This window comes from Crocuta crocuta, unplaced genomic scaffold, assembly GCF_008692635.1.
Source record: "Crocuta crocuta isolate KB4526 unplaced genomic scaffold, BGI_CrCroc_1.0 scaffold290, whole genome shotgun sequence".
Lineage (NCBI taxonomy): Eukaryota > Metazoa > Chordata > Mammalia > Carnivora > Hyaenidae > Crocuta > Crocuta crocuta.
The window spans coordinates 1,335,748-1,353,506 of NW_027527429.1; the positions used below are offsets into that span (position 1 = coordinate 1,335,748).

Genomic DNA, 17,759 nt, shown 5'->3' on the forward strand with positions numbered 1-17,759 from the left:
GCAGACCTGTCTCTTCCCTTTTTGGGGGGGAAGGTGGGGGAGGAAGGGTGGGCTCAGCAGGCTTCTTGCCCCGTGAAGAGGCCGGGGAGCAGCAGCGGGACGAGGAGGCGTGTCCTGCATGGGCCTGTGAGCTTGGGACCCCGCGAGGTGGCCAGGTGGCTGTGTGTCCTGGACGCCGTCTGGGGGATTGGCAGAGACAGGATGTGCCTGTGCCAGGGGAGCCCGGAGAGGGCGTGAGGACTGAGGCCGGGGCCCGGGGCTGGCGGCTGTCCGGGGAGCATGCTTGCTGCAGCATTGCAGCTGCACGCGGCCAGTGAGGGTGGCAGGGGCACAGTTGTCACGAAGGGTGCGGGATCTCGGGCGTGAGCGGAGAAGCGAGCTGGGTAGGGGAGCGGTGACGTCAGCGAGAATCAGTCCCGCGTCGGGCTGGGAGAGCAGATTGCTTCGGGGTAGAGGGCGAGCAGCCAGGTACAGGGCCGCCTCAGCCGCGGGGACTCTGAACGTGGCCGAGGACGGGCACTTGGCGGACACGGGCAGACGGCCGTCTGGCCTGGGGGAGGGCGGGACCAGGCAGGAGGCCGGGGTGAGGCTGAGCGTTAGCCCCCGGGGGAGGCTCGGCTCGGGCTCTCACGGGGAGCGCCACCTTCGTCCTGCCCCTCCAGCCCAGACCCTTGCCGCCCTTGGGTCAGAAGTCCCCCTGGATCCCGTCCAAAGCAGATGTCACTAGCGGTGGTCACTGGAACTTTCCTCTAGAGCAAAGTAGTTGTCTGTCTGTCGGTCTTAGTGTGATCCCCGGAGTTTATCGCCTCTGGAAGCTTCTACCACGTGGAAGTCTGCAGACGGTGGTTTCGTGACACGGCCCCTGTGGGAGCTGAGGGCGCTGGTTTCGTCCCGGTGGCCCAGCGTGTGCTCTGCTGCCGTCCTAGTGACGGTGGTGCCGGCGTGTGCCAGAGCACGCCCGCAGCGGGCCGTTCTTGGAAACGCGTGCACGTGGTCAGGCACCAGCAGCTGAGCACGGCTGTTGTCCGTACGGGCTGCTCGGTACGGTGACAGCCTGAGCGGGAGCGCCCCCAGCCTCCTGCCTCCCCTCGCTTGCCCACCACCCCATCTGTGTCGGTGAGTCGGGCTGCGGAGCCCATTAAGTTTACTGAGGTACCTTGAACCCGGGTAAACGTAGTGGGTATTTTCAGTTGAGTTTTTTGAAAAATAAAGTGTCTTTACTCCCTGGAGGAGGTCAGACCCTTGTGTGTGACTGCATGCACAGCAGGCGTGTGGCGCATCCCAGTCCGCAGCCCCCATGCGGATGCTTGCAGAGCCCCCCCCCTGCCCCGCCCCAGAGGTAGAGGTGGAGCCCTCCCTGTGGCCAAGCCACACTTAAAATTCAGGCTGTAGTGTGTCCCTGAGGCCAGCGTCTCGTCCCCCTGGTCCACTCTGGATGTGACACACGGTCTCTGGGAGTTGAGTGTACCATTGCCCTTTCATGGGAGAGGGCGTGTGCTCCGGCCACCGTGGATGACAGACTTCCCTCTCCTGTGTGGCAGGTGTGCAGCACTACAGCGAGGTGAAGAAGGTCACCCTCCCTGAGTACCTGCCTCCCCACGTGGTCATCTACATCGACGTGCCCGTTCCAGAGATCCAGAGTCGCATTCAGAAGAAAGGAAACGTAATTCAGCATTAATTCTTTTTTAATGTTTTATTTATTTTTGAGAGTCCGAGAGAAACAGCTCGAGCAGAGGAGGGGCACAGAGAGAGGGAGACCCAGAATCTGAAACAGGCTCCAGGCTCTGAGCTGTCAGCACAGAGCCTGATACAGGGCTCGAACCCATGAACCGTGAGTTCATGACCTGAGCCGAAGTCGGACACTTAACCGACTGAGCCACCCAGGCGCCCCCGTAATTCAGCTTTTAAATTGAAGACCTGCCCTTTCTGTGTGTCCCCCTTGCCTTGGCCTAGCCGGGCACTTGGTGAGCCCCTCATGCACTTTGCTGAGTCGTTGCCGGCCTTCCCAGAGCCGGGTGGCACCCACAGTGGGGACCCCCAGAGGGCAGGGCCTCATGCGGGGGGTCGAAGGGGGGCCCTGACCAGTCACCGCTCTCCCCCAGTGCCCTATGGGCCCCGGCGCCATCCCTCTGTCCTCCCCTGTCCCCTGAAGCACCCTGTGAGGCCGGGTCTGTGTCCTGACAGCACTTCCCTCTGCCCTGCACCTTTCTCTTCTCCGGTGGGCTCTCCGCGCCCCGGTGTCTGTGGGAGACTGAATGCCATTTCCAGCCCTCTTGGGGCTTCACCCCTGTCTAAGTCAGCTGAGCCCCCCACCCCCTGCCCCCATGTCAGCCCTGAGCAGCCAGGCAGTGAGCTCCACGCACGTGGCGCTGGGCGAGACTTGACTGGGTGGCCTGGCAACTGCAGTGTGAAGGTGCCCACCGGCCCTGTGAGCCTGATGCGGGGTACAGAGGTCGTGGAGACCGCCACGGCCCTTAGGACCGGTTCTCGTGGGGAAGTGCCACTCCCGTGTAGAGTATTTGTTCCTCTTTTGCTGATGCTGTGGTGAAAACGTGGACTTGCGAGGGGGACACTTAGGCAGTGTATCAGGCAGGGGTCAATGCCGGGAGGAAGGGAGGGAAGATGCTGTGACTTGACTGCAGCATGGCTCGACGGGAAGAAGTCTGAAATACTGGAACTTGCCGCTTGTAAGTGGGGTTTTGTTTCTGAATTTGGCTTAGCACACGTGAGGCACTATAGGGGTGCGAGGTGGAGAAGTGGGAGGGGGGCTGGGGTGTGCAAGCGGTGGAGGAGGGAGAAGGAGGGAGGGAGTTGGTGGTGGAGAGGGGGCTGAAGGGGTAGGGGAGGGGTGGGCCGGGCCTTGTCTGTCATCTGTTGCTGCTGTGCTCGGGCGCACAGCAGAGCAGGAGAGCCAGGCCCTGTGGGTGTGTCTGTGGGTGTGCACGTGCCCTGTACCGTGTGCTCCGTGCTGTACGCGTGAGTCCCAGAAAGGGGATCTTTCTGGGCCTGTTCTAAGCACACGTCTGAAAGCCTGGGAAAGGTCAGGAAAGAAAGAGACGTGTGAAGGTCTCATACTTGCCTCCCCCCCACCACCCCGTGTGCAGCCGCATGAGATGAAGGTCACGGCAGCCTACCTGCAAGACATCGAGAACGCCTACAAGAAGAGCTTCCTGCCTGAGATGAGGTGAGCCAGGCGCACAGCGCATGTCATGTGAGTGTGACCGGGCGCTCCGCACACGCAGGTCCCTGTGCGCCGTGGCCCTGGGACTTGCCCCTTGCTCAGGGGGTATCGTGCAGGGCGTTTGGCTCCGAGGCTCACGCGGCAGGGTGGCGGCACGCGCCCTGCTTCATCTGGTGCTTCTGTGCTCTGTCGGCTTGCTCACTTGTCCAGACTTTGTTGTTTTACTTCTAAAGTCGCGGGAGGCGGAGGCACACCCCCGCTCTGGTCCCGACAGGACGTTAGTGTCAGAGACCCTCTCTGACACCCCAGGCGGCGGCTGAACGTTCTTGTGTGTCTGGAGGGACCGCTCCAGTGCTCCCGGATGACACAGAAGGTTCAGGAAGGATAAACATTCCCTACAGGTCCTTTTAAAAGTTGTTCTTAAGGTTGTTTGTATGAAATGAAACCCCCTCCAAGCCCTCCCGTTCTCTCTCCCGCTCCCGTCCGTTACTGAAAGTGCATCGCGCATGTGTTTCCAGCCCCTCCCTCCGGCCCAGCATCCTGTGGAAGGGGGTCGCTGGCCTCCCTCGAGTCCCACTGGGATTAGGTCGTTTGAGGCTTTCACTGACGGTTCCCAGCGATAGTTCTTAAACTTTCTTAACCCTCTTGATTCCTAAAAATCTCATGCCTTTAAGATTTTGAAGTCTGTATAAAATTGATTAAAAACTGTAGTAACTCTGGAAGAAAAATTTGATTTTTATGTTGAAAACGAATTGTTTTAAGCATAAGCGTTGGCACTTACCGCCGCTGCCGTGCTGTGATGCGGTCCTTTTTAGCGGCGTAGGAGGGCGAGCTGCGGGCCCCTTCCTCCTGCCCCGCTGCTCCGCTTGCAAGACCAGAGGTGCAGAGAAAACTCGGTTTTGGAAACCGGCACCGGGGGGAGCGTGTGGAGGTACGTGAAGGGGCCGGAAGATCGTGGACTCCAGTGTGTCGGCTCCTAAAGGTCCTCCGCAACGGCTCTGGCCACAGAAGCAACTGAGAACACGCTTCCTGGCAAATTCTCCAGCAGAACCTTCCAGCTGGTAAAGCCCGAGCCGCCTGGGGGAGGGGTGGGGGGGGCTCTTCTTTCACTCTGTGGTTATTTTGAAGAACTTCACCGAGGGCCTCCCGGTCACAGGAAGTTGGGCCCCCACCGTTAAGTGTCCACTGCACGGCGTGGCTGCTCGTACTTGGTCTGTCCCGGGATTGGCTCCTGGAGCCTGGTGTGCCGGGTTCCACGGTCACGGGCCCCTCTCCCGGTCCTGGGCACTGCCGCTTTCCCCAGTGCCGGGTGCGCTGCTCTCGGTGACACCCGAGCCTGGCGCGCAGGTCCTCACGGGCCAGGGCGGGCGGTGCTGCGTCCGGCTGCGGGTTCCGCGTGGTCCAGGGTGGTGACTAACGTGACGGTCCCAGGGGCCTGGAGCTGCGGGATGCCGCCAAGGCGCACGGGCCCCGCGTCAGCCCCGCGTCAGCCCCGTGCCGAGCTGGCTCAGTTCCCACACAGTGTCACAGGTGCCGTCCTGGGCCTGCCGACGACCACTCCTTCTCCCCAGCGCCATGCCCGCGGCCCACTTTCTGATACATGGGCCAGGGGTGCTTCCCGCCTCGCCGGAGGCCCCAGCGTGGCGTTCAGGGTCCTTGTCATCCGGCAGCGCCGAGAAGGTGGGGCGCTCTGGCATGCAGGGCTGTGTCCTGCTGACTTAACGTGGGGCCTCATGGCCTTTGCCAACTCCGGGTCGGACAGTGCCGCCCCCGACGAGAAGCAGAGAGCTGCGCTTGGGGGGAAGGAGCCCCCCTTTCTTCCCGGGTGGTTGGGTGTTTCTCAGGTCCCGGGGGTTCACCTCCGTGGCTCAGAAGGGTTGGACTTCTGCCCTGAGCAAGCGGACCTCTGTGTGGCAGTGTAAGCCTGGCCAGTTTTCTCCGTTTCCCTCCTCCGTCCCGCCTTCCCTCTCTCCCTTCTTCTCTTCCTCCTTTCCTTCCTCCCTCCCTCCCTTCCTTCCTTGGTCACCAGCTTCCACCACTTGAGAGGGAAAAGCATGCATGTGAGCCGACTGTCTGGTCGCTGAGCGTGGGGCTGGCATGGGCCGCGGTGCACACAGTGCTGTGCCGTGCTTGTGGTCCCTCGGCTCCGGCTCCGTCCCCGTGCGCCCCAGAGCCGTGTGTTTACCCGGAGTCCTGGCCCCTGGTGCTTCGACAGACCGAGAGGGAACAGAAAAGAGGGCTTTGGGGTAGGTGTTTGCTCTTCATGTACGGTGGCACCTGTTCACGGTGACGCTGGCAGCCCAGACTGTACTGTGCACCCCTGAAGAACACCACAGGTGACACGGTGGCTGTCCGTCCACCTGCCGTCAGGACGTCTGGTGGGGCCCCGCCTTCGGTAGTGTGAACCGTGAGAGCAGGAGACGGACGCGTGGGGGGGGGATTTCACTGGATTTTTCCAAATGAACATCATAATATGGATTTTTAAAAAGCGTGGCTCATGCCCTCTCCTACCACATAAGCTCCTTAAACTACATGCATTTGCTTCTACCTCTGCCTCCAGCTGTGATATCCACCCTGTCTTCTGAACAGATAGGGCCTGTGCACCGTCCTGGCTCAAGCCGTGTGGCTTTATGGGAGCCACTTAAGTTGGAGGCCATCTGTCACAGTCAGCGAACACACACATGAGGTTTTCTGTGCCGTCAGACCTACTTTTAGTGCTCACAGGCCCAGGTCCTAGTGCAGCTTGGTGACGTACGTCCCTCTCCAGCTTTTCTCTCGGACATTCGCTATGGGATTTGACTAGAGCCACAAATTGTACATAAAACTTGAAGAAACCTATGACAGGTAGGTTACCTAAAGTATCCAAGTCTTCGTGTTTTAGAATTTGTCATAGACTTTGAGTCTGGAGCTCTCTCTTGTCGAGCGAGAGAGCAGATGCAGAATTGAATACGACAGAAGCTGATGTCCGTAGGAGATAAGAGCCCCGAGTGAGGGTCTTCGCTTTGTATTTATTAGGATCAGAAGGCTCGCAAATGTGATGGATGTGCAGAAAGTGACCATGAAACAGCAGTCATTAACTTGTGTGTGAGAAAAAGGGGGTTTCAAAGATACACGGTATTAGGGGGTTTGAGTCAGTACAAAATCACAGCTGCCCGAGCAAAGTTGTCTAGGGCAAGACAGACAGAGCATGCTAACTCAGGGTCTACAAGCGCCCCCCCCCCCCTTTTTTTTTCCCAATTAACCTTAGGCCATTTCATCCTGCCGCTGGGGTCTGTAGCCCTGCTCAGCTGTTCACCTGTGGACCTTCCATCCTGTGAGGCAGCTTTCTGCTTTTGTCCTGTGCTGGGGGCGCTTTGCCCTCTTTACCTAATCTTGATGCTTCAGTCCTAAACTTTGCTACCGCAGTGGTGCAAGCTCAGGGAATTTCTAAACTTGTTCCCCACAATAATTCAGGAGATCCTTCCCCACAGGAACAATTTTAGGTTTCCTGGGTGTGTTTATTTAAAGTCATTTAGTTCAATACTATATATTTACAGTGGCTCACATCAGAAGAGAATGTTGTTAGAGTATCAGTAATTAAGCAATAAACTCAAGATTGCATGAGAGAAATGGTTTTTAGCTCAAACGTCCATAATTTTTTTTTAACGTTTTATTTATTTCTGAGAGAGAGAGACAGAGACAGCGTGAGCAGGACTGGGGGCAGAGAGAGAGGCAGACACAGAATCTGAAGCAGCTCCAGGCTCCGAGCTGTCAGCACAGAGCCCGACGTGGGGCTCGAACCCACGAACCGTGAGATCATGACCTGAGCCCAAGTCGGACGCCCAACCGACTGAGCCCCCCAGGCGCCTCTCAGACGTCCATATTTGAAGCAGAGCGATTTACCTGACGAGGGGGCGGCTGCCGTCCGGGCTGCTTGTCCCGTCGGCTCTCCTCCCCATGTGGGACACGCGACGCCTCGCTGTTTTCTTACGCGTTGGCCGTGAACACATGGAGAGCATCAGAACCGTGCTGAGACGGCAGGAGGCACCGTGGGCCCAGGAATAGGTGTTCCCTCGCTTTGTGCACGTTTCTGCTTACATCGTCGGAGGGCGTGTGCTTCTGTCCTCCTTACCCTGATTATGCGTGTGTGTCAGGAGTGATTTGCGCCGCGGCTTGGCCTCACTCTCTCGTGAGGAGACCTTTGCTCTGCTCCGTTTGTAAATGTTGCCCTGGGTGCCGGTGCCATGGGACACACGGCGGGCCCCAGGACGGGCGGGCCTCAGGGGTCTGCCGGATGTGAGTTCACTCCCTGGGCCTTGAAGGTATCTCCGAATCTCTGAGACCCTGGGCCACCCTCTTTGGTGCAGCCTCCCTTCTCGGGCCGTGGGAGCAGGGGCGGGCACGACCCGTGGCAGGATCCTCTGCCACCTGGCGCTTTGTTACTGCAGCACTTGGCACGGGACGCTGCTCGTTCTAGGCCCGCGGGGAATAGACATCGGGTGCCTGGAGTCACACGGAAGATAGAGATGTTAGGCGATGACTTTGGCTTTGTGAGCTGTTTGTGGTTGACGGTCTGCAGTCTCTAGTTCCGCGGGGGCAGGGCCCTGTCACCGCGTACGCCCCACACAGTGCCTGCCACCGGTGGGGGCTTAAGAGGTGGGCTTAGTTATGCGTGTCGGAGGTACCTGTCACCGTGTTCCTGATCTCCTGCGCACACTCGTGGCAGCTACGCCGTTTCCATGCCAGCCGCCCTCCCTCCAGACGCTCCGCGGTTGTGTGTGTAGCCCTGTGGGGTCGCCATCAATCCGCTTATGGTCTCTGACCGTTGCACTCCTCTTTGTGGTGTTCAGGGAATGCAGCGACCTCACTGCAGCGAGATCCAGTTGTCTGGGGCGGGGGCTTCCTTTGGGCGTCTCACACGGGCTTGCCCGCACCCACAGCGCGTGGGGGGATCTTACACAGGAACGAATCTGAGTCCATGGTAGCGGTACGATCACAGACGCTCTCCCTGCCCTGACTGCTCGTTACACCAGTGGCCTGTGGAGGTGGCCAGCAGTGGGTGACGTTCGATGCCTTTGTGGAGGGTCGGGGTGGATTTCTGTTGGAGCGTCGCTTGTGCGTTCTTGGGGTCTGTCGGCAGGAGGGTGCTGTGGTGTAGACGCCCGAAGGAGAGAATGGCCTTGTGTGCACCATGCAGATGATCCATGGGAAGTAGTAGTGTGTCCTTGACACCTGCTGGGAGGGGGTCAGACATTCTGCGGGGACTGGCTATCCAGGGAACCTCTGGTCTGGGCGGCCTTGCTGGCCTCTCTGGCTGGGGTTGGGGCCGCAGGTCTCCCACCAGCAGCCATGGAGGTGGTGGGGAGGCTGGCTTCCCCTCAGTTGGGGTCCAGCCGGCTGTCTCGGTGGCAGTCAGCGTGGCGGGGGGCGGGCAGAGGTGCTGGAAACGGCACTGTCCCCGTCCGGGATCCGGTGTTGGGAGGGGGCTGCTCTGCCCTGCTGCGGGCTTGGCTGACAAGGTTGTCTGAGGGCTGGCGTGTCCCCTAGATTCTAGCAGCTCAGGTAGCGTGTCCTTCCTTCTCCAGCGCAGGGCTGCTGTCTGCGCCCCCATCTCGGTGAGGCCCAGGGTTGTCTCCGACCTGTCCTGCAGTGAAACTGCGGCGGAGGTGACCCACGGACCCTGTCCCCCTTCGCCACTGGTCTCTGGGGTGGGGGCAGGATGGTCAGAACTAAAGTCAGGAGACACACCTGCTGTTGTCCCCGTCCAGCTGAGAGCATGTGTCTCTGCTGGCGGGTCCTCCTTAGCCTCCGACCACGTGAGCCAGCCCATGTCCCGCACGTCACCCTGTTCAAAGAACGGGCAGTTTCACTGTTCACGGTGGTGGCTTTAATGTTACATATTCGTTTGTGTGTTAACGCAAGCTTGGAAAACTTACATTGAATTCCATATTTTGTTTTCTTACAGTGAGAAATGTGAGGTTTTACAGTACAGTGCAAGGGAAGCTCAAGATGTGGAAAAGGTGAGAAATTGGCCAAAAGTTTATAATTATTTTTAAATTTGATTCATATATAAGGGTCTCATAAATCAGGTAATCAGTTCAGCTCCCACCGGTCTTAGAAATATCTATATGTCATAAGCTTTTTAAAGGAGGTACTGAGCCAGCCAATCCCACTCCCCTGGTCATGAGATTTTAATTTTTATTTAAATAATTTAGTTTTTAGGATCTTAAAATTGTAGAAGATACGTTAGTAAGTACATTTTGTAAAATTCAAGTCAATCTCAGTGCAGTGATAACTTAATGAGAAATAGCCAAAATAATTGGAAAAAACTAATGCAGGAACATTGCCTTTCCAAATACGAAAACCTATTACAAAATTATGGAAATGAACAAGCCACGTGGCATTAATGGTAGAGTTAATAAATGGCTTGAGGGAGCAGAGAGTAGAGAAGGTGTGTGTGTGCACGTGTGTGTGTCTTTGGTAAAGGCAGTGCTTTAAAGGAAGACAAAACATGAAGTAGAAGAAAATTATGATTTTCTTAAATGGTGTTGAAATAATTGATCATCCAGTAGGCAAAAAGAAGATCCCATATTTTAGATATTAATCATAAATTACTAAAAAACAAAACAAAAGACATAAAAATCCTAGAAGGAGTACAGGTTTTATGGTCTGGGGCGGAGGTGCAGGTGGTGACGCCAAGCAGTACCGCGGAGTTGACCGCTGAAGGCGGGCCTGGTCGGCTCACGGCACGGGAGGAGGAGAGGGTTGCGGAGTGAGGTCCTGTCCCTGGAAGGAGGGCGCTTCCTCGGGGCCTGAGGCCGCGTCAGACTGCGGCTCCGAGGACTGCGCGTGGCCCACTCTTCTTGGACTGCTGAGTTCTGCTTGCTTTTGTTCCTGGGACGCGGGTGGGATTGCTGCAGGTGCTTTTGCAGCCGGACAGACCCTCCAGGTGCCGGGTGTCCGCGCAGAAGCCTGCGTTTGCTCCTGCGCCCGTGTCATGTTTTCAGTTTATGACTGGCTGCACTCAGATCCTTGAAGCTTAAGAGAGGGCCCCCTGTTTGCCGTGTTTTGGGAAAAAGTGCATCTGAAAGGCTGCCCCTCTGGGAGATCAGACTACAGACTGAGGGCTTGGGGGCTGGAGACATAGGCTGTTGGATCTCTCTAGGAAGTGGATTTATTTTCTTGTTTTTTATTGCTTTGAGTGGCCAGGGCTTGTCTTTTAGAATGAAGTCCCGGGGTGGGGGGGTCCGTCATTATCACTGCCTCCCCCACCCTGCCCACTCCCCCCACTCCCTGGCTTCTTTTTTTTCCCCCACGCCTCTTCTCCTAGCCTGACGTGTCACTTCTGTACCACCCATGTGTCAGTGGGCTGGACGTGCACACTGAGGGTCACGCCACCCCAACCCCGGTGTCGCCTGGGCCGGGTGTGCACACTGAGGGTCAGTGCTCAGCCCCATTTCTTCACTGAAGGCGTCTGTCCAGCTTCCTTTCTTTTGACTGTTGGGGGACTCTTGCTGCTGGGTAATCGTGGCTTAGACTGTACTGCTGTCCTGCTTACTTTTCCAGGACGGGACTCCGCACTAAAATTGGAGGTCTCTCTGTCCTAGGTGGTGGAGGACATCGAGTACCTCAAGTACAACAAGGGGCCGTGGCTCCAGCAGGACGACCGGACCCTTCACCACCTGCGGATGCTGTGAGTTCCGCGCTATTGGGAACCGCCCTCCCGGGGTGGGGGCTGGGTCTTCGAGAATAGTCCGCGGCCTGCCATAGAAACGTACAGAACGTGAAGGAATTCTGTTTCAAGTTAGATGTTATGGTGGCACCAGGAAGGAGCTGTTTCCTTTTCCCGTCAGACAGGCTCTTGCATCCCCTGGCCTGACAGTTAGTTGATTGGTGATATTAATTCAGCAGAAACTTTGCTTCCTGCGCGTGCCGAGCACTGGTCCAGGTTTAGAGGGTTTAGAATCAGATGACAGTCCTGCTTTCTCTCCCCTGGCACCTTGTCCTCCAGCCCCGGGCGCAGGGTGGTGGGGACACGGCTCCGCGGCCCGCTGCCCCTTAGCTCGTCGGGCAGCATCGACCCTCGCAGGCACGTAGCCGCGCACCGTCTCCTGCTGCTGCCCTGACGCCCTCAAGGGGCTTTCACTTGATGTCAGGCCAGCTGAGCCAAGACCGCGAACGGCACATGCGTGCAGCCGTTGTCACGTTTCTGTGCCACGGAACGAGTTCCTCTGTCGGCCACATGGTGCCGATGGCTGCGTGTGTGCCCTGGGGCTGCCATCATAGACCCCCCCCACCCCTGGGGCGCCACAAGCCGCAGAGTTAGTCTCCCCGTTCTGGAGTCCGGGATCAGGGCGCTGCTAGGGCCCTGCAGGGTCTAGGAAGACTCCTTTCTGCCCTTCCGGCTCCTGGTGGCCGCTGCCGTCGGGCAGCGTTCCAGGGCAGGTGTCCGCGTCACTCCCGCTCTGCCTCTGTCTTCACGTGGCCTTCTTCCCTGTGCGTCTGTGTCTTGTCTACATTTCTCTCTTGTTGTCAGTTCCCTAATCGTGGGAGCCATGCTAGTCCCCAGGGATCACATTTTCACATAATCCCTGCAAAGCCTCTGTTTCCAAATAAGATCACATTCAAGGATCCAAGTGGATGTGAATTTTGGGGGGACGCTGTTCAACCCAGATCACCATGTGTTTTAAGGGTCCCTAAGTCCGACTGCACACTGGGGAACTCACTGGAAAGACTCAGGAGTCTCCTCATGGAGTGGTGCTCAGGGCCAGGGTCACGGGGGTGAGCAGGTGCGTGGCTGGGCAGGGAGGGGTCCCCCTGTGGAGTGGTGCTCAGGGCCAGGGTCACGGGGGTGAGCAGGTGTGTGGCTGGGCAGGGAGGGGTCCCCCTGTGGAGTGGTGCTCAGGGCCAGGGTCACGGGGGTGAGCAGGTGTGCGGCTGGGCAGGGAGGAAGAAGACACGGCACAGCTGGAGGAGTCCACACTCGGGCTTTCGACGCTCCCCCATCCCCTGAGGCCGGTACCCGAGGAGCTCCTCTGCTCAGCAGAAAAGGCGGGAGCGCATGGGTGTGGGCAGGATCTCTGCCCACGCGGCCCAGTAGACATCAGTGCGCACTTTCTGTTGGGTGCTGGTTATATTGGCACTTTTGCCTTCACATCCCCTCAAGGCCCGACCCCAGGATAAAGGCCCATGGTCCCCGTAAGCCACATCGTACCTTGGTGTGCGGGGTTCAGTGCCCTGGCCTTGGGGCACTGTTTGGAAACGGGGCTCTCGGGCCTGCACTGTTCATGACAGCGGAAGACGCTCCACGTGCACATGACCTGGCTTCTCTCAGAAACGTCTCGGGCAGGAAGGCAAATCTGACCCCAGCAGGTGGAAGTGTCCTGTGAGGGTCAGCGGCTGCCCTCCATAACGGGGCGGGGACCGCATGTTACTGACTTCCCCGTTTAGTCCCCAGGGCGAGCTGTGCTGGGGCTCAGCCCTGGCCTGGCCGTGGCCCGCTGGGCACACACAGTGGCAGGGCCACACCCCTTCTGGGGAGTGCCGGTCGCAGTGTTGAGCCCACGTACAACCTCCGTCCTGCCCCGGTGCCCAGTCTGCCCATTGCTCTCACTGTCGCAGAGCTGGGCCGGAGCGCCAGACCTCCCCGTGCGCGCTGGGTCGTTGGCTGGGCCGCGGTTTCCCCAGCGTCAGCACGCGTGGAGAGTTGCCATCATCCTGTGCTTGAGACGGCACAGTGTCTCGTTCTGAAGCTACTTAGTTATTACAAGTAAGACCTGAAGTTTTCCTCATTTTTAATGGTTTTGGAGAATTTTTTGTTTTGTGCTTCAGGTGGAAAAAATAGCTCACGGGAAAGATCCCGTGGTCGTGGAGGTGGGGCTGACACGGACATGGAAGGAGGCTCCCAGGGCGGGGGCTGGGAGTGGCCGCAGAAGGTGAGGCCCGTGCTCCTCACGGGGCGCAGGGGCACAGGGTGAGTGGGGACGTGCCCTGGGCACGTGGAGGTTCTCTGACGGTCGCCCCGGCTTCATAGTGAAGTTGGAAGTGGGCCAGCAGCCCTGAGTGCCGGGAGGGGGGCACATTGGAGGTTTGAGGAGGGAGGAGATGGTGTCTGGGCCTCGGTGTGGGGGGCAAGGCTGGGAGGACCTGGGCGAAGCGTGCTGGGTGCGGCTGGCGGGCAGCGGGCCTGACGGCGAGCGGAGAGAGGCCCTTCCCAGCTGCCGCGGCCGCCCCTGGGCTCCAGGACCCTGATTCTGACAGGCTCGGGGTTTGGGGTGAGTGGGAGAGAGGGCAGGAGAGCCGAGAACGTACAGAAGTGCCTGAGGGTCGTGGTGGGAACTTCGACCTGGGTGAGGCGGGTGGAGAACACGGAAATGACCATCGGCTCCAGTGGGTTGAGGGTGGGAGCCACACTGCTCACCACAGAGAGGAAGGAAGCCCAAGTCCAGGATCACCTGCGATTCCTGACCGTGGACGGCGGGCTGTAAGCATGTAACCCTGACCTCGGCCGGCCGGCTGTGTGTGGTCCTGACCGTGGACAGGAGGCTGTAAGCGTGTGACCCTGACTAAGGACAGGAGGCTGTAAGCATGTGACCCTGACCTCGGACGGCGGGCTGTAAGCATGTGACCCTGACCTTGGACAGCGGGATGTAAGCATGTGGTCCTGACTGTGGATGGGAGGCTGTAAGTGTGTGACCCTGATCTCGGACAGCGGGCTGTAAGTGTGTGGTCCTGACCGTGGATGGGAGGCTGTAAGCATGTGAACTCATGTATTTCTAAATAGAAGTTACCTTGTATGTACTTTTTGTATTCTAGATTTTAACATTATAAGCATGTCCCTATCTTAATAAAAACTTCAAAGTTTGATTTCTTAATGGCTGCTTAAGGATGCTGTTTGAACCCATTGATGGAGATTCAAATCCGCAGTTGGCAAACTCTGGCCTGTGGGCCAAATCCAGCCCTCAGCTGCTAAGAATCATTCTTAAATTTTTAAAGGATCGTGAGAAAAGACTGGTTTATGGGATAGAAACTCTTTGAAGCTGTCAGAGTCTGAAATACTTACTGTCTGGCCTTTACAAGAAAAGTTGGTCAGTTCCTGAGATGCTGCCATAATCCACTCATTTAATTTGATCTTTTGGGTTATCTTGATCCCGTTTGTTTAATTTTGATCTTTTGGGTTATCTTGATCCCATCCTGTTCATAATCAGAGAGCACACTGCACGTGTGTTTGTTCCACATGGGGTGTGAAGGCAGAAGAACTGGGTGAGGTCCTGTGAACATAGCTTATGACTTAAAAACACAAGCCATGGGGCGCCTGGGTGGCTCAGTTGGTTAAGTGCCTGACTTCGGCTCATGTCATGATCTCACAGTTCGTGGGTTTGAGCCCCGCATCGGGCTCTGTGCTGACAGCTAGCTGAGAGCCTGGAGCCTGTTTCAGATTCTGTGTCTCCCTCTCTCTCTGACCATCCCCCATTCGTGCTGTCTCTCTCTCAGAAATAAATAAAAAAAAATTTAAAATAAATGCAAAGTAAAAACACAAGCCAGGCTGCACGCTTGACCATCTCCCTAGAGTCCTGGACAGACCTTGTGGCTTGATGTTACAGACAGCAAACACTTGTGATCTTAATACCAAAAAAAAAAAGCGTTTGCTTTATTTTGCAATTTATGAACGCTGAATTTCAAACAATTTATATTTTTATTGCATGTTTATTTGTCGTTTCTGAATTTTCTCTTCATATTTCTTGATCTTTTTAAAGAACCAGTTCTTTGTTTTCTTGAATTTCTTTGTTGTCTGTTTTTAGTCTGATTTCTGTTCTAGTTTTTATGATTCTCTTTAAATCTGCTTCCTTAAAGGCTTCAGTCATCTTTTCCTTGGTCTCCTGGGGCAGAGGGCTGGGCGCTCGACCTCAGATCTTACACATGCTCTGTGCTGGCAGCCTGCCTCTGCTTTACCTGTACCTGTGAGCCCAGAACACACACGGCTTCTGCTCTTCACATCGGTGAAGGCCTTTTATATGCTCAGCAGTGTTTTCTGTGTGGATTCATGCTCCGGTCGAGCGTGAGCAGGATGTGACCGGAATGTTCTGGAGACATCAGACCAGGCAGTCCGTCCACGTCCCCATGGCTTCTCTGCCTGTGGCTCTGCCTGCTGCCAAGGGGTGGCAATGTGCAGCCACGAGGGTGCGTGGGTGGTGCAGGGACCTCAGCGGGGTGCTCGCCTCTGCTCCCCACTGTCCGGGTGCACTGCTCGCCCCCCTCCCCCCACTGTGTACTGTTAGTCTTCTTCCAGGACAGGTGGTTGATTTTCAGGGGAATTTGTTATACGGATGAGAGTGGTGACTTTCAAGCTCTTTACTTGTTGGGGCTAGAAAACTGGAAGTCCCTGTGTTTGAAAACTCTGGTTAATTTTTTTTTGTCAAGGTGCTTCTATATGTAGGTGTTTTTGCAAAGTTACGTAAATGAGGTTGCATTCGGGGCCTTGATGAAAACACAGTGTCCTTTCGGCTGCACTGTAGCGTCTCCCTGTGGGTCTGAGGCCTCGAGGGTGAGCCTGAATCGCAGTTGGTGTGAGCAGTGCACCCAGGAGGTGTCCAGAAACATTTCCCGATATTCCACGGCCCTCCTGCTTCGTACCCCCTCATTTCACAGGAGCGCTGACCCGCCACCGGTGCTGACAGTGGCGTGGACGGGCCGATGTGACCCTGCCGCGGTCGTGTGCACAGACCCTGCCGCCCTCCCTCCTCTCCGTGGGGCAGGCCCGGATCCTGCGGGGCCTCACCCCTGCAGCTGGCTTCTGTTGGGCCCTCCTTTCCTGGCCGGCTCCCTCACGCCACCCCCACCCTCAGTGACACGTTATGGTCCACGTGTTTGTCTCCAGTGGTTTCTCTCCCTGCCCTTTTCTTCCATGACTTCTGCCACTTTGTGGTTCGATCCCTCATTCTTGATCTTCCCGCTGTGGTTGTTTCTTGCCACTGCTTGTCCCGCATGCACACGCCCATGGGTGAATTTCATAGAGATGTCACCACGACCTTGCTTTCCCTGCACTCAGAATCCTTCAGTGGCTTATCTTTGTCTGGTCAGGAATCCACATTCTGTTTCTGAGAATCCATTCAGAGTCCTAATGAGTTCTGCGTCTTGCTGAGTCTGTCCGCCCCACCAGCCCTGTAATTATCTAAAGGTCCTAGCTCTCTTCTAAGCCTGGCTGTGGTCACCTTTTCCCCCTGAATACTTTCTCTTAACTTTAAACTTTAACAGGTAAGTTGTTAGTTTACAAATTTCCATGCGATTCTAGTCAGCTTTAGCTGCTGTGGGACACGGACGTAGAAACCACGTGAGTCCCGGTGCCCTCCCGCCCACCGAGGCGGTGATATGCTAGGGCCTTTTGACTTGTTCCACTGATAACAGTGTCATTTTCTTTCTGACGTCATTTTCTTATTTTGAGGCAGCATGAGCAGAGGAGAGACAGAAAGAGAATCCTAAGCAGGCTCCACGCTGTCAGCACAGAGCCCGATGCGGGGATCGGTCCCTGAATCGTGAGACTGTGACCTGAGCCGAAATCAAGAGTCAGATGCTTAACTGACTGAGCCCCCCAGGCGCCCCCACAGTGTCACTCCCTAAACATTATCTGGAATGTGTGTTAATTTGATCTAGACTGTCTAAAATTGATGTGTTCAGATCATAATTTTAGTGGCTACTTAGTTATGTTGTGATTGGAGCAGAGAAGGTTCGGTAATTCCCTTCACGGTTACAGGCCATAGCACTCAGTTACCTGTTTCAGATTATTTTACTCTAAACAGCCTGTCTTCTCCCAGTTTATCACCTGCCCCTGCCACCCAGATAGCTCATCACAGGGTACATGCTAACTGTTTTCACTGGAGTATCATTTCTTAATCTAGGGGACTCCAGTGAGAATTATGACCAATTTTCTGAGATAAATACCATAAACATGCCACTTACCAGTCATACCCACTTCGTCTGGAACCTGACCAGATTGTTGGTTTAGATCGTTTTTGTTCCGCGCCAGCTACGGAGGCCCGTGTTCAGTTAGGACTGCGTGTGCCTGTGCTGAGAGACAGCCGCTATACTTTTCACCTTGGCCGCCCTCTGTGTTCTGTGCATAATCCGTAACTCCCAGCCCCCGCCTGGGCTGCTCTCATCCCCGTGCCCGAGACCCTGGCCACCAGGCCCCGCTCCCTGTGCGTGGGGCTCTGCTCCCCTGGATCCCGGGCCTTCCCGCCCCCCCAGTTTGCTTCCTCATGGAGACTTCTGTTTCCTGGGGCTCCTGAGAAGGTCCTCATAGGGACTTTCAGCTAAGAGTCTGTGGGGTACGGCTTTGGTGTCAGAAGGAAGTGTTGGGACAGAGCTCTGCAGATCGGGGTGAGCTAGCCGGCACACTTTGGGTATGTTTTAGGAGCAAGGGTAGACATTCTGTTGATCAGGAATCAGGTTGAGTCATAAGACACCATCTGCTGTTCGTTCCTTGTCGTTTCCTTCCTCACCCTGTGGAGCGTGTGGCGTAGCCCCTTGTGCTGTGAGTAAACCAGGCTCGGGCACTCCGGCTCCTGACGCGAGAGGACACATTAGCCAATGTTTGAATTCT

At 56.5% G+C, this 17,759-nt stretch overlaps 1 protein-coding gene across 2 annotated transcripts in view; it reads left to right on the top strand.

Annotated features, from left to right (window-relative positions):
- Positions 1 to 17,759, top strand: part of NDUFA10 (NADH:ubiquinone oxidoreductase subunit A10) — a 46,617-nt gene that overhangs the window by 8,416 nt on the left and 20,442 nt on the right. Inside the window, exons 5-8 of one of the 2 annotated variants that reach the window (XM_077757386.1) lie at positions 1,542 to 1,663; positions 3,105 to 3,184; positions 9,126 to 9,180; positions 10,768 to 10,853. In XM_077757386.1, the coding sequence (XP_077613512.1) occupies positions 1,542 to 1,663; positions 3,105 to 3,184; positions 9,126 to 9,180; positions 10,768 to 10,853 (343 nt within the window). The remainder of the gene's footprint in view (positions 1 to 1,541; positions 1,664 to 3,104; positions 3,185 to 9,125; positions 9,181 to 10,767; positions 10,854 to 17,759) is intronic. The other variant, XM_077757395.1, reaches the window with a different exon arrangement.